Below are 16330 nucleotides of genomic sequence, written 5' to 3'. Positions count from 1 at the left end.
TCTTCCTTAATCGTATTTTGACTCATCATGATTATTATCTAAAAATTAAATTGAGTTTACAGATGTCCCATTGTTCTTATGTTTCCAGGATAATAGTAGATATTGTTTGACCGTTCCTTTTTCTTTCAAATAATAAATCCTAAATAAGCAGTTTATTTTAAAAATTGTTCCTTTAACAACATTTTTCTTTCACATCTGCAACTGCCACTTCTGTTTTCATATCAACTAAAATTCTGATGCTTCCATGACTACAATGAATAATTTCACTCCAAACTGCCATATCACATTTTCTATGTGCCATGAGATCTCATAGAAGGCTTCCCAAACTACATCTCCTCAAATCTGACAGAATATATCATGATGACTCTATATGTCCTTTATGAAAAAACAATTCAGATAATGAATTCTTAGCAAAGGAAGATCTGCAAATGTTCTTGCTAGGAAAAAATATTCAAAAGAGGAATTTGTATCAAGATACGGAAAATGAGGCTGTGATGACGGTAGCAGTAGGTGATTCAGGCTGTCTTTCCCGCCAGCCCATAGTCCATGGTGATTTTAGGACCTTCTTTAAGGACATATACACAGCTGTATCTCCACCACTGTTTGCTAATAGTTAAAATCTCTTCAAAAAGTGCCCTTCCATCCACCATTAGGCATGAGTGTGTGTGTAGTCACAACTCGTGACTCTATGGACTGTAGCCCGTCAAGCATCTCTGTCCATCGGATTTCCCAGGCAAGAATATTGGAGTGGGTTTCCATTTCCTCTTCCAGAGGATCTTCCTGACCCAGGGATCGAACTCATGCCTCCTGCATTGACAGGCAGATTCTTAACCACGGAGTCTCCTGGGGATGACAAAAGATGAGATGGTTGGATGGCATCACCAACTCGATGGACGTGAGTTTGAGCAATTTTATTAAAGGTCAATGAGTCCACCTGTCTCCCAGCTTGTGGCAGTCCTGACTAGAGGGAACAAGAAGCAGAGAAACTGGGATAAAAGACACAGTAGGAAAATTTGCAGAATTATTACTAAGGTTTTGCCCAATTTCCTACAATAGGACTAGGGAAAACAGAAGCCATGGGCAGAGCAGAAGAGGAGGGAATTTTTGACATCACCTATGATCACAGATAGCTTCACTTTACATAATTTAGATTTTTCTTTTTCTAACACACCTGACTTCTAACAAAAGCATCTCTTTTCCAGGGAATTTATTATTCAATTGATAACTATCTAAGTAAAGGCTGACCTGGCTGACCTTTATCTGAGAATGTTAAATATAGTTAAGTGAAGATTTTTTATAGCTTACTGTTTATTTTTCTTAAGTTATCAGAATGTCAGTCTTTAAGTGGATGGTATATCACATAAGTTTTCATGCTCCCAATTATGTTTTTAATTTATTTTGAAATAGTTGCAGACATTATAGAAAAGTTGCAAAAATAGTACAGAGAATTTCTGTATATTTTCAAAATATCCTAAATGTTAACATTTGTTGCTTTTTCTTTCTCTCTCCCTCTCTATCTATGTAGGCTGTATTAATATTAATATATTAATTGACATACATTATATACATACACACGATTTTGAATCATTTTGTTGTCAAAGCCAAGTTTGTGTACCTGATGCATAGTGAGGCCAAACAAACCATAACTGCAAAGGCTGGAGCAGAGAAAAGCTTATTGCAGGGCTATGCAAGGAGGAAAACTGGGTGGGTGGCTCATACTGAAAAACCCAAACTCGCTAGTGGTTTTCAGGGAATGTGATATTCAGCTCTAGCACTAGCTCTGTGGTCTTGTGTAAGCCATTTAAACCCTCCAAAACTCAATTTTCTCAACTGTAATATGGAATAATCACATGAAATTATTTCCAAGTTCTCTTTCAGCTTAAGTATTTTAAGATTCTACGATCTAAAGAAAAAATAAATAGCACATTTGGAAAAAACCAAAGATAGTAAGATATTAAAATATGACTAGACCTAAGAGTTGTTGAGCCAAAAGGAAGATAAAGTTTGAGATATAAAGAATCATCATAATTTTTAACACTTAAAAATTCACTTAAATTTAATTAAAACTTTAATGGTGTAGAAAAATGGGTAGAATATACAGTTTTGCTATATTTTGGAACAGAGAAAATAAAATCGAGGGAGTCAGTAAACTAAATATGACTTGCAGTTACTTAATAAATATATCCTGTGCTGTCATGTCCATGAGAGGCAATCACAGCTTTGTACAAAGAAAATTCCTAAATTATAGGGCATGAGTCAAAAAAAAAATTAAGCTTAAAAATCTCTATCTACTGAGAGCCAGTAAGTCATAGGAAAAGAATAAAGAAAAAAATATAACTAAACAAAATCAACAACTCTGGAACAAACTCAAGCAAAGAATAAGTTGATTATTTTAAATTTAACAAGAAAAAATATATTCATTCACTGCTTTAAAAAAAAATACAGAAAACACTACCAATCATTATTGCATTTATAACTGGCTTGAATTCAAGCAAACCAGGCTTCGGTCCCAGCCCAACCAAGGGACTGTGTGATCTGACCAACCTCTTAAACAGAGCAATAATCCCTTCCTTTGTGGCTTCTTGTCAAGATTGATTGTGATGCTGCTGCTGCTGCTAAGTCGCTTCAGTCGTGTCCGACTCTGTGAGACCCCATAGATGGCAGCCCACCAGGCTCCTCTGTCCATGGGATTCTCCAGGCAAGAACATTGGAGTGGGTTGCCATTTCCTCCTCCAATGCATGAAAGTGAAAAGTCAAAGTGAAGTTGCTGAGTCGTGTCCGACTCTTAGCGACCCCATGGACTGCAGCCTACCAGGCTCCTCCGTCCATGGGATTTTCCAGGCAAGAGTACTGGAGTGGGGTGCCATTGCCTTCTCCATTGATTGTGATAAGTCATATAAAATATATATGTTAGTGATTGGCAGATAGTAAGGGTTCAAAAAGATGTTAACTGTCATATCAACCTTTCCATCATTCATATTCAGTCTTCTGCTTTGAGGAGGAAAAACAACAGCTTGAGTGGCAGGGATAAGTGAGGATGGGTTTACCAGAAGTCTAGAAAAGGTCTGCCTGATACTAGGGGTGTTACTAATCCACCTTCCTGGACTAGTAAACAGGCCCCATTTCTTCAATGCGATTCTTTGAAAGATCACCTGACTTTCTAGCAACTCCTTTTTGGATCTGTGTTAGTAGATTTTTTGATCTTACTTTCAAAAATAAAAGTTAATCTTTAAAAGAAACATTTACTTTTCTGTAGACCTTAATTTTTAGAGACTGAACAAGAGTCAGCAGTGATGATTAGCTATTAGCCTAAACACTGCTTTGTCATGAATAGTACATTCCTTTGCCTTTCTTTTATTAGGTGAATAAATTTCCTTAAAAGGAAAACTGAAACAAGGGTTTACGGCATACTTTTTTAGGGATTTTTCTTAGGACCTATGAAATATTGTTTAGTCAGTGTCAGAAGAGCCAACTCATTGGAAAAGACTGATGCTGGGACAGATTGAAGGAAAAAGGAGAAGGGGGCAGCAGAGGATGAGATGGTTAGATATCGTCAGTGACTCAATGGACATGAACTGGAGCAAACTCTGGGAGATTGTGAAGGACAGGGGAGGCTGGCATGCTGCAGTCCACGGGGTCACAAAGAATCAGACATGACTGAGTGATTGAACAACAATAGTATCAGAAAAAGAGTCACCCTCATTGATTAAAACAGAGCTATCATTTATTGAACCTGTGCCATGAACTTCATTCATAAAACTACATTTATCCTCCTAATGAGTTTATAAAGTAGGATTATTATCACATTTTACAGACAAGAAGCTCAGAATCAAAATGACTAGTTTTAAGTTCACAGAGACAAAATATGAGAGACTTAGAACCCAAACCTAAATCACCATGAACTCATCCACAGAGCTTCCACTGCCCTGGCTAAAAGGGACAGCTGGACTGCAAGAGAGAAATGATATGAGATGCAGTTTTCAAACTTAAACCCAGGCAATATTTCATAAACAGATTTTTATTTTGAATTTCCTTGAGACTTGTTTTCAGTGTGCATAATCAAGGGAATTAAAATAATGAAGAGAAAGGCTTGTTTTTCCATTGCCAGATTATATTTGGTCTGGGGTAAAGGTAACACATTTTATTTTTGAGGCCTTGCTGAGAAATAATACACAGTATTTTAACTATATTTTTTATAGAACAAAGAAAATGGACCACATGTTGCCTATTTTAATATTCTTGGGCTATTAATCACATGTGATTGATTTAAAGTGAATTTTTAAGAGTTTCTTAAATTTATTATTTATCTTTATTTTTGGTAAAATATAGTAACCATGTTTTCTGTAAAACAACAATCTTTAGCAGTATCTTTCCTTTTGCTATAAAAAACACGTACAAAATAAAATATGCACATCAATTAGACAAGGCAAATTGTGTAGCCTCTTAGAAAGACTTGAGTTAGATTGGGCCTTCTTTTGATTAATGGCCATTCTTTAAACGAATTAGCCCAGATTCTGCCCAGGAGCATAGTATGGGCATCCCAGGGGGATGCAGTCGAACAAGTCTGAATGCAGAATATCTGTCTTCATCATCAAATACTGTTCAAAAGCAATTGGTTTTGAAGCACCCTTAAGACAGGGGTCACCAACTCCAGTGCCTCCAGGAGGTAGGCAGGTGATACAAATGAGTCAAGTGGGCTGGATGGAAGAAAGCATCTGAAACATTGTGGTGACAAATGGCACCTGACACTTGGCCATGGTGTCAGGGGGTGACCTGGAGCCACGTGATCATGGCAAACTGGCCATCAAAAGGGGCAGCTGCTTTTCAGTTCTGGCGGACTGAGGCCATCTGGGAATCAAGGGCCAATGCTCTCAGATCATCTAATTTTTAAAGAGAAATTAGAATTTCAAATTTTGATGTATCATCTTCTAATCTTTATGTTGACAATTAATTTTAAAAATGCTATTTGGACCAATTTAAAAAACCACCCATGGACCACATCTGGCCAGCAGGCTACCAGTTTACAGATTTAAGAAAGTAAGATAATAGTAATAGAAATAATACCTGAAAATGATATCATAGTTTTGAATTCTCATATCCATTTTAGACTTCATATACATTAAAAATACACTTAAGTTATACTTTCCCAAAAGAAACAAAAGGATGGTATAGGCCTAGGGTTTTAGGTGAAACCATAAAGTGTATTTCTCAGTATGTAAACTATACACTGTCTACTCCAGAATTAACTAAAGAGCTTATTTAAAATGTGCATACTGGATTTGCATTAATGAGGTCTCAGGTGGCTTCTAGCAGTCTGACTTTGTCCAAGCACCCTGATCCCCAGATGATTCTAATAGTTATTAATGGAGTTCCTTGGAGAATTTGCAGGCTATGTGGTCGTTTTACTGCCAGTCGTAACTTCTGCATCCTCCCTATTTTCCCAGGCAGAGACAGCTGTGATTTAAAGAGGGCTAGGCTTTGGATCCTTTGGATCCCTGCTTAGTTGGATGATCATAACACATCTGTGTTTTGGGGTCATTCAGTCCCATAGTTACAGGTTGATACTTCATAATGACAAATGTCTGCCCCATTAGCTTGCAGTTTATGGTTGCTCAGTTTGTGTCTTCATTTAGCTAATGTCTTAGTGGGTTATTTCCTTGTGGCTCCCTACTGAGTATCAGTGTAATGTACCTGATCGGTGCCCAGTAAGTAATTTTTGATTGACTATTATAATGCATTAATTAGAACATTGTCAATGAGGCCTACCAGATCAACTGTCTGTGACTTAACTGAATGATCATTTACTTTAACCCACCAGGCATTTTAGTTAAGCCAATAACTTGACTAATTTTTAGTTCTCAGAAGATTGTTTGATGACATTTGACCAAATGAGCCCATCCCCAAATGATTAATGTAACTTCTGACCTTGCCTGCTCATACCTTCACGGAGTAAACATAGTATTAGGAGTATGTAACTCACTATGTGCTGTCATACAGGACAAAAATAGTATCATCAAAGTGGTATTGTCACACCATTTTAGACACTGGAAACAATAGCTGTAGAAAATGCTGATAGACTGACATGTTCAATGAACTCCACATTTTAGTGTGCCGAGGGAAAACCACAATTGAAATGTAAATTGTCATTTTGCTTCAGTGAAAAATCAACCAAAATGCAAATTTTCTTTTAAAAACATTGAGAGTGGGGAAAGGCATTAAACCTGTGTTTTCTATCTTGTGTTCACACCCTGTAAATGACAGCATCTTGGATATAGGGCACAGTTAAAAAGATTATTCATCCCTTAGCCTGGACTATAAGTAGGAACGTTTCTTTATTCCAACATTGTTAGACAAAAGAAACATTTGACCTCCGAGATAACCTTCTCCAGAAGATGAACTGATAATTCCTTGCACAAGTTGCCTTTTTTTCATCATTTCCATTCCAGTCTAGTTAATGCAACCAGTTCTGCAGTTTACAATATTCAGATATGCTACTTGGGTTCTGGACACAGTGATAGGTCTTGAATTCTCCCTTGCAAAGGTGAAGTGACATTAAATTTGTCACAGTCTCGTCTAAGTCAGCAAGATGGCACTGTATAATATCTTTAGAAATACTAAGTTAAGAAGTCCATGGGGAAGAAGGTGAAAAGAAGGTCAGCTACTGACATAAAATCAGACTTCAGATGTGATGACCTTTCGTCAGAGGCTTTGTAGCCTGCAAGTCAGCATAACATTATTGAATCCACCTCCTAGCTGAAGCCAGATACGGTGACAAAGACAGCCCAACCTGCACACTAATAGAGGAACCATCAGCATTACCTCACAAATGAGACACCCAAAGCAGTTCTTTTTGTAAAACAAACAAAACTTAAAGCTATAAATACCCACTTTGGTTTTTACTTCCTTAACTTCAAAGTGTCGACCTTTATTTTAATGTTTGAAGCACCCACGAATATATTACAACTTAGAGAAAGATAAGAATTAATCTTTGGTAGCCAGAGTCTTGAAAGTTATACTTTGAAGAATTCCTGGAAAATTCACTCTTCCAACTGACAAGCAACTAGACTAATAATAACAATAAGCATTTTAGTTTTGCTAGAGACAAATCTAGTGACAACTCTTCAAATAACCCTTTTCCTCCATCAAAAAGAATTAATGAAGTGGAATAGAGATCACAAGTTTTAATTTTTACTTTTGCCTCATGTTACGTGAGTTTATGGTGTTTAGAATCAATCGACCTTGATATGCTTCAATTAATACAATACAAAAATTCCCCAAAGATTTCTATGTTACCTAGAGGAATTAAGCAGTAAAATGTTCAATGCATTTTTAAAGCTCAGATGAAATGTTTAGTAACTGTATTATCTGATGTTCTGATCCTTATTTTGGAAAAGAATCTCCAAACTAGATGCAAAGAAGGATTCCAAAAGCAGATTCTAGGAAATTGCTCATAACACACCATTATTTTGAGTTATAAAAATAATCTTCATCATGCTTATTGCAGAAATTAGCTTATATAATTACTGAACAGAAATTTCATGACAAAAACCAATGTTACTTACCAACAATTCTAATTAATAATGAATAAGGATTAAGAGAAGAAAAATTAATTAGGTTAGAGTTTGAGCAAAAAAAGAAAAGAACTTCAAGCAAGTTTTCCTTAAAACTGATCCAATGAGTATACTTGAAAAAAATGGCATTGGGAGGGGCATCCTCCCAGGGCCCAAAGCAGTCTCTGAAAATTGTTTCTTAGTGTCCAGCTGGTACACAGATCTGTCTTTTGACGTTGGGCAGTTTCTGTAGCTAGTCATATGAGCAGTCAAATAGATCAAGGAGCACACAGAGTGACTGTCGGTATCTGCTCACTCCCTGGAGAACGGCAAGGATGGAGGGTGGCTTGTTTGCCGCTTGTGAGGCCTGTAGCCCTGGACTCCTCTCTATATTCTATGCAAAGTTTGTATCAGCCAACTAAGTCATCCTTGTGGGCTTGAGGGATTGGGAACTGGCACAAACATGCTGACTTCCAGCTACTACTTTTTCTGTGCATAATATAGTCTTCCATTTCTTAAAAAAAAGAAAAGTGTAAAAAGTAGTCAGAGGTCCCACCATCCTCCCAACTGCTAAGGACCAAAATCCCAGTCATCTTTGACTTCTCTCTTAAAATTGTTCCAAACAGCTGGCTGTTTTCAAAGTTCAGTATCCCCAACTCTTGAGTTGTTTCTTTTTTTTTTCCCACATATGTTCCTTCCTCCTCATTTCTAACCCGGACCTTCATTTTCTCATTTGATCTTTTGAACAGGTTTCTACCTAACCTACCTTGCCCAAGATTTCCATTTTATTCTGTTTTCAGATCTGCTCATGTTACTTCCCTTGTTTATCATAAGTACTCCTTATTATTTGCCAAGTAATTCCAAACTCTTTGATCTGCCTTCAAAGTCAGCAGTGTGGGCCCTCGAGTTAATGTAAAAGCACTCAGTTCTACAATGGGTACTGAGTGCTTGCTATGAGTGATTCTCAAATGAAGAGGACCCTCTTCCCCTCGAAGAGTTTATAAGTCCCTGCTTCTTATAATGGAACTGTGATGATTATGTGATGATTAATCCCTTACATGCATGATCTCATTTATAGTCAGGCAGTGTATTCCTTTTCTTCCAGTCCACACAGAACACCTGCTTTTCTTCATGGCTTTCCCACCATTGTTCAAATAGTTCTCCATGCCTGGAATGCTCCCTTAAGCCATCTTTATTCAACACATATTTGTCTGGAGATATATTTAACTTGTATCTTCCCAGGTGGTGGCTAGTGGTAAAGAACCCACCTGCCAGTGCAGGAGATGTAAGAGATGTGAGTTCGATCCCTGGGTTGGGAAGATCCCCTGGAGATCTTCAGTATTCTTGCCTGGAGAATCTCATGGACAGAGGAGCCTGGTGGACTATGGTCCATAGTGTCACAAACAGTCAGACACGACTGAAGCACACATGCATGCATATTTAACGTATGTAACTTGTGATACTTAAGAAAAATAAAGTAAGTTAAGGTGAGAGTCAACCTAGCAAACTCTTACTCCTTCTTGAAGGATAAAATTTCTATGATTCTCACCACTATATGGTAGGCTCTGATCTGCAAAGGATGAGGGATTAAAGATGAGAGAGATGACGGGTGGGAGTAATCTCATTCAACATACATGGCTAAGACAACAATAATGATGGTGACTAATATTTATAAAGCATTGATAATATAGGAACTATCTGTTTAAAATCTCACAATGGCCCAGGGAGATAACCATTATTATTCCCATGTTTTTAATACTTGAGACATGAGGCAGGTTAGATAATTACCAACATTTACAATGATGGTAAATGGCAGAGCCAATTGAACAAGACAATTCAGTTCTAAGGAAGGCTTAAATTAATTGCCTTCTATGAATTAATCCACAGAGGATCAGGGTGCTCTTGGCAGGAGATGAAGAAAGTGAATGCTGTGTAGATGCCTAATAAATTTCCATGTTGATTACCTTTCTTCCTCCAACCTTTTCTCTTCTAAGTCCATCCTCCAAAACTACAAGAGTGATCTAACTACAAAGTCCAACTTTGTCATTACCCAGATTAAACAATTTAATGGCTCCAACTGCTGGATAAACTATTATTATTCATTGCTCTCTAGTGAAATTTACAAAGTGGTATTTACCTTAACTCTCAGTTTAAGAAAACCTCTACCCCAAATCTAAGTACCTGGTACAGAAGGGTAAGCTTATTCTACTTTATTAGTCATTATGAAGAAATCCTTACTGGATGTCATTGATAGACTATCTACAAGGAAGTTTAGTTTTTTATCCACAGAAATCTGTCCTTGGGTGTATTACAAGAAAGTCAGGAGCAACTCATGGAGGCACAGGGGTGGAATGGTTAAAGATAAAAGCTCTGGAGCCAGGGTTTGGAATTATGGCACTTTGAATTAAGATTCTTTGAGCCTTATTTGCAGCAACGTCAAGTGCAATTTGAGAAACACATTTTTCTTACAGGGTTACTGGGAGGACTGAATGAGAAAACATATTAAAGGGCTTAAATCAATGGTTATATAGAAATTCCTAAGCAAATGATAACCATTACGTGTTATTAAAGTTTTCCTTGTTCTGCACATGCTATATTAAATATCATGGTTTAATTCCAGTAGTAATACAAGAATGTAGTTGAAAAATCAAACAAGCACTATAAGAGAATATGGGAAAACAGAGTCCCTTTCCCAGAGAAAACCATTGTTAAGATTTGTTTGCCTTTCTAGAGTTTGTCTATGTAGAAAAATATACCTGTGATTTTTAAAAAATGCAAATGAGAGCATTTATATTACAGTTTTGTACCCTGACTTTTTTTTCCTGTGAGAATTGTTTCACAGTGATACAAATAAGTTTCCTAAATTATCTTTAATGGCTATGCAGTATTTCAACATGTAAATATGGAATAACTTATTTAATAATTTCACTATTGATGGACATGTATGTTATTTTCAGTCACAAGACAAATTTCAGTGAATATCTATGAATGATTATTTCCACAGAATTCACTTCTGAAAGTGGAATTGCTGGATCAAATGGCATATGCATTCAAAATTTGTATAGCTCTTGTTTAACTGCCTTCTGAAGAGCTTAAAGATTAATATACTCTTACTCAGTTCTAGTACAGAGAAGTTATTTAAATACATTCCTTATAAACCACTTCAATTTTCTTAAGCTCATTTTCTCACTGTCCCAGAAAATCCCAAGTTACATTCCTTCTTCCTTGCTATAAACTTGTTTTGCTTCTAGCCTAGAATTACTTTTCTTCTCATTTATCCATCTCATCCTACATATCTGCAGTAGTAGGACACAGTTGCAAGTAACAAAACTCAAATGAATCTAGCTTATGGAAACTAAAAGGAGAGAAGAGGAAAACCACTGAAAGGATTCTGGTAGTTCACAGAACTGAAGGACAAGCTGCGAGTTCCCAGGGCAGGTCTAGAAACATAAGACTGGAGCCTTCACACACTCCTCTAATTATCCATCCTCAGCTTCATGTATCTCTGAATGATTTCATTCTCTTCTACGGTAGACGGGTGAGGCTCATAACTGTTAAAAAATGTGAAAATTTACATAAAAGGCCACACATCATAAACATGAAACTTCAAAAGAGGTTGTGCACTGGCAGTTTCTGGCTCTGCCGACTTTTGGTGTCTTCTTGTCTTTCGTTACATAGAATTCGATGAAGAAGTTTAGAAAACACTGAAATGATGTCAAGAAAAATACCTTCTCCCAAATATCAGAGAATCAAAATTCTACTTTTCTTCATTACAATAATGTCCTTTAAGTGAAAGTTGTCCAGCAACTATTTTAGGAACATCTTTTCCCCCACCTGTATGACTAGAATATGTTGGTAGTGCCTCTTCCTCACGCTCTCCGTGGTCCTGAACCACCTGCTGGCGCTTCATTTTACAGTCAGTTGAAATGTGATAGGAAGGGAATTAGGGAAAAGAGAAATTGAAAAGGCTGTTAGGGAGAAAGAAAGATTTTTGTCAGTTTTATTGCCAACAAATAAACCACAATTAACCTTGGCCAAACTGAAAGAGAATAAGCAATTTTGGTGGGAAGCATTGCAATCTGTGCAAATGTCCATATGCACAAGCAAGATTGCATGGTGATATTGTCACTGTGCTTATTTAACTTAAATGCGAGTACATCATGAGAAATGCTGGGCTGGATGAAGCACAAGCTGGAATCAAGATTGCAGGGAGAAATATCAACAACCTCAGATATGCAGATGACACCACCCTTAGGGCAGAAAGTGAAGAAGAACTAAAGAGCCTCTTGATGAAAATGAAAGAGGAGAGTGAAAAGGTTGGCTTAAAGCTCAACATTTAGAAAACGAAGATCATGGCATCTTGTCCCATCACTTCATGGGAAATAGATGGACAAACAGTGGAAACAGTGGCTGACTTTATTTTTGGGGGGCTCCAAAATCACTGCAGATGGTGATTGCAGCCATGAAATTAAAAGATGCTTGCTCCTTGGAAGAAAAGTTATGACCTACCTAGATAGCATATTAAAAAGCAGAGACATTACTTTGCCAACTAAGGTCCATCTGGTCGAAGGTATGGTTTTTCCAGTAGTCATGTATGGATGTGAGAGTTGGACTGTGAAGAAAGCTGAGCACCAAAGAATTGATGCTTTTGAACTGTGGTGTTGGAGAAGACTCCTGAGAGTCCCTTGGACTGCAAGGAGATCCAACCAGTCCATCCTAAAGGAGATCAGTCCTGAATATTCATTGGAAGAACTGCTGTTGAAGCTGAAACTCCAATACTTTGGGCACCTGATGCGAAGAGCTGACTCATTCGAAAAGACTCTGATGCTGGGAAAGTTTGAAGGCGGGAGGAGAAGGGGACAACAGAGGATGAGATGGTTGGATGGCATCACCGACTCAATGGGCATGAGTTTGAGTAAGCTCTGGGAGTTGGTGATGGACAGGGAGGCCTGGCGTGCTTCAGTCCATGGTGTTGCAGAGTCTGACACAACTGAGTGACTGACCTGAACTGAACAAGCAAGATCTCTGACGGAAGTGGGCAGATCATCACTGAGCAAAGGTGAGATGGCTCAACTGCCATTCTCAGTTGAGCCAAAACAAATTATACATGGATTTTCTTGATTTTTTTACTTTTATATCATGATGAGAAAATTGCAGAATTGAAACAATAGTAAAGTCTTCCAATTCACAGATACATGTGTTTAAGTATATTTAGTAATTCTCTAAATATTCAAGAGTTATGGTTTTTACTTTTTGGTAAATTGTGTGTCCACCAGTGATATACAGGGCTTCCCTTGTGGCTTAACTGGTAAAGAATCTGCCTGCAATGCAGGAGACCTGGGTTTGATCCCTGGGTTGGAAAGATCCGCGGGAGAAGGAAATGGCTACCCACTCCAGTATTCTGGCCTGGAGAATTCCATGGACTGCGTAGTCTGTGGGATCACAGAGTTGGACACAACTGGGTGACTTTCACTTTTACCAATGATATAATCATTTCAGTTTTGCATAATTTTATTGTTGGGTATTGATTTATTTTACATAAGATTTTGTTTCTTATTTTTCCAGTTTAACATGAAGTGCTGATATTGATATTTGTCGTTTGAATGTGCTAAATTATTTTCCATTAATCTTTAAAAGTAATTCAACCTCTTGGCTGGAACCATCTTCTTCCAGCAATTCACCAAAATGACCAGCACAAAGGGAGAGAGGAGGGGCACCCTCCACATGTTCTCTAGGCCTTTTGGAGAACTTGGAATTGTTCCTCTGGCTACATACATGCAAATCTACAAGAAGGATGATACTGTAGACACCAAGAGACTGGGTAATGTTCAAAAAGGAATGCTCCAGAAATGTTATCATGGCAAAACTGGGAGAGTCTACATTACCCAGCATGCTGTTGGCATCACTGTAAACAAACAAGTTAAAGGCAAGATTCTGGTCAAGAGAATTAATGCGTGTATCAAGCAGATTAAGCACTCCAAGAGCCGAGACAGTTTCCTGAAATGTGTGAAGGAAAATGATCAGTACAAGAAGGAAACCAAAGAGAAAGGGGCTTGGGTTCAGCTGAAACAACAGTTTCCTCCACCCAGAGAAGTATACTTTGTGAGGATCAATGTTAAGGAGTTAAAAACAGTTCTAACAGTTGACCTGTTGGAGCCCATTCTCTATAAATTCATGGCATGATGGGTGTAAAAATAAAGACTGTACAAATGTACAAATGTTTCTCTTAATTGAGTAGAGGCGTCGTGTCCCCTCCCCAAGGAAATACTTAAACCACATTGTAATTGTGTCCAAATTCAGTGGGTGCCATCTTCTCAAATTTAGTCTTTTTTTTTTCTTTCTGAAAGATATAAAACAGTTTGTTGTTTGGTATGCTCTGTTGTTAATAAATTGCCAGATAGTATTTATATAAAAAAGTAATTCAAGATAAAGAGGAAAACTGTTATTTGTTATTGGAAAAATTTTAAATCAGTAAAGTTTAATAAATCTAGAAGTAGATTTCTAGAAGTAAACTTTCATCTGAAAATATTTTTTTAAAGGATTGGTAAAAATAAGGACACACTATCTTGGAAATCTTTCCTATAAATTTCTCTATCCCTCTCTTCTCCTCTCCCCTCTCTCAAAATTTTAAGAAATGTCTAGAAGTTTACATTAAAGACACAAGAAGGCAAACAAACTTTTCACACTGTTAGTCATGACACCTGAATGTGCTTGGAAATTAATTTACTAGATCTTAGCAAGCTTTGGCGGAGAAGGCAATGGAACCCCACTCCAGTGTTCTTGCCTGGAGAATCCCAGGGATGGGGGAGCCTGGTGGGCTGCCGTCTATGGGGTTGCACAGAGTCGGACACGACTGAAGCAACTTAGCTGCAGCAGCAGCAGCAGCAAGCTTTGGGAAAAAAAGAGCCATGGGAACAAAAGAGGGGGACAGAAAGAAAGTAGAATGATCTGAGTGCATTACAAAGAGTAAGAATAAGTTTATTTCGGTTAAGTGTACCTGTGGACAGGGCTTGAGGTACAAGGTTTGTAAATGTATTTTTGTTGTAAAGTGAAAAATGAAAGTGAAAGTCGCTCAGCCGTATTCGACTCTTTGTGACCCCACAGACTACACTGTCCATGGAATTCTCCAGGCCAGAATACTGGAGTGGGTAGCCTTTCCCTTCTCCAGGGGATCTTCCCAACCTAGGGATCAAACCCAGGTCTCCCACATTGCAGGCGGATTCTTTACCAGATGAACTACAAGGGAAGTCCTTTTTTCTTTTTTTTGCTCTAGGTCATGGTCAAAAGTTTTAAAGAAATATGGTAGAGTATTTCTGAATAAAACTATTGACAGAATGTAGCAATTACTGGAGTTCAATCCATAGGAGTTTCATAATATCCTACAGTGTAGATGCAGGCTAATGAGTAGTGTTCAAATCTCAGCACACATAAAATTCCTGGGAGTAGGGGTGGGAATAGAGAAGGCAATGGCAAGCAACTCCAGTACTCTTGCCTAGAAAATCCCATGGATGGAGGAGTCTGGTAGGCTGAAGTCCATGGGGTCACTACCAGTCGGACGTGACTGAGCGAGACTTCACTTTCACTTTTCACTTTCATGCATTGGAGAAGGAAATGGCAACCCACTCCAGTGTTCTTGCCTGGAGAATCCCAGGGATGGCAGAGCTTGATGGGCTGCTGTCTATGGGGTCACACAGAGTCGGACACGACCAAAGCAACTTAGCAGCAGCAGCAGCAGCAGGGGTAGGAAATGGGGAAGGGCACATGGATCTACAGAACATCCAACTTTGGGACCCTGTGGGGAGAGGGCTAGTGGGGGGTATTAGGGAATATGTAAGCTTTGAGTTTAACAAGCACCCAGATGATTCTGATGTGGGTGGTCCTCTGCCCATCTGAAGAGTCACACCCTGCAACACCGCTGGTAGCTCTGTAATTACAAACATCTTGAGTTCAGATTAACTCCTATCTTCCTAATCCACACATAGCAAATATGTCTAAACTTCTAATCAGCTGGTTTTTGTTTTTTAAAATGAAGGACCTGAAGTCATGAGCCCAGTCTGAAGTTTGAGGAACTATTTTTAAAAAAGAGAGAGAGAAGAAAAAAACATGGTTTTTAATCTTGCATTTAAGGAGAGAGTGTGAGAAAAGTGAGGGTCATGTGGATCCAGCAATTCTTTGTTAGTAAAACCTATTAGTTTTTACCTCTAGAGCCCTGGGTACGTGGATGTTAAGTCACTTCAGTCGTGTCTGACTCTTTGCGACCCTGTGAACTGTAGCCCACCAGGCTCCTCTGTTCATGGGATTCTTCAGGCACGAATACTGGAGTGGGTTGCCAGGCCCTCCTCCAGGAGATCTTCCCGATCCAAGGATCAAACCCCATGTCTCTTCTGTCTCCTGCACGGGCAGGTGGGTTCTTTACCTGAGCCACCTAACAGAGGCATTGAAAATTCATCATTACTTCAATTTCTGTTAAGAAACAAATATTATTTTGAAGAGATTTTTTAGTTATCACATTTTGTACTGAGTGCATTGCACCAAAAAACAAACAAAAGAATCACAACAACTTTAAGATGAAAGATAAGGCAAAATCAACAAGAAGTGTTATAAAGTTTACAAACCCTTCTAGGCATGTGCTTTTCTGCATAAAACATATGTCTCTTTAAATACAAGAAACAGCTGAGGCTTCTTTCTTTAGATTAACTAACTTATCAACAGATTTGATGGCATTATCTAAGACGACAAATTGCCAAACCTCAATCCTCACCAAAGAATGCAAAGGAAAA

The 16330-nt window shown here is 38.1% G+C and overlaps 1 protein-coding gene across 1 annotated transcript; it reads left to right on the top strand.

Moving 5' to 3' along the window:
* On the top strand, window positions 1-14000 carry LOC132343301 (large ribosomal subunit protein eL21-like). Its single transcript, XM_059879118.1, has one exon. The coding sequence runs from the start codon at window positions 13236-13238 to the stop codon at window positions 13731-13733; it is 498 nt and encodes a 165-aa protein (XP_059735101.1). The 5' UTR covers window positions 1-13235; the 3' UTR covers window positions 13734-14000.
* Window positions 14001-16330: the final 2330 nt, after the last annotated feature.

This window comes from Bos taurus, chromosome 2 (genome assembly GCF_002263795.3).
Source record: "Bos taurus isolate L1 Dominette 01449 registration number 42190680 breed Hereford chromosome 2, ARS-UCD2.0, whole genome shotgun sequence".
NCBI lineage: Eukaryota > Metazoa > Chordata > Mammalia > Artiodactyla > Bovidae > Bos > Bos taurus.
Note: the sequence above shows the minus strand (reverse complement) of the source record. Positions and strands in the feature narration are given on the sequence as shown.

What these genes read in the sequence shown, in the direction of transcription:
- LOC132343301 (XM_059879118.1), top strand. Translation starts at nt 13,236, where the DNA reads ATGACCAGCACAAAGGGAGAGAGGAGGGGCACCCTCCACATGTTCTCT.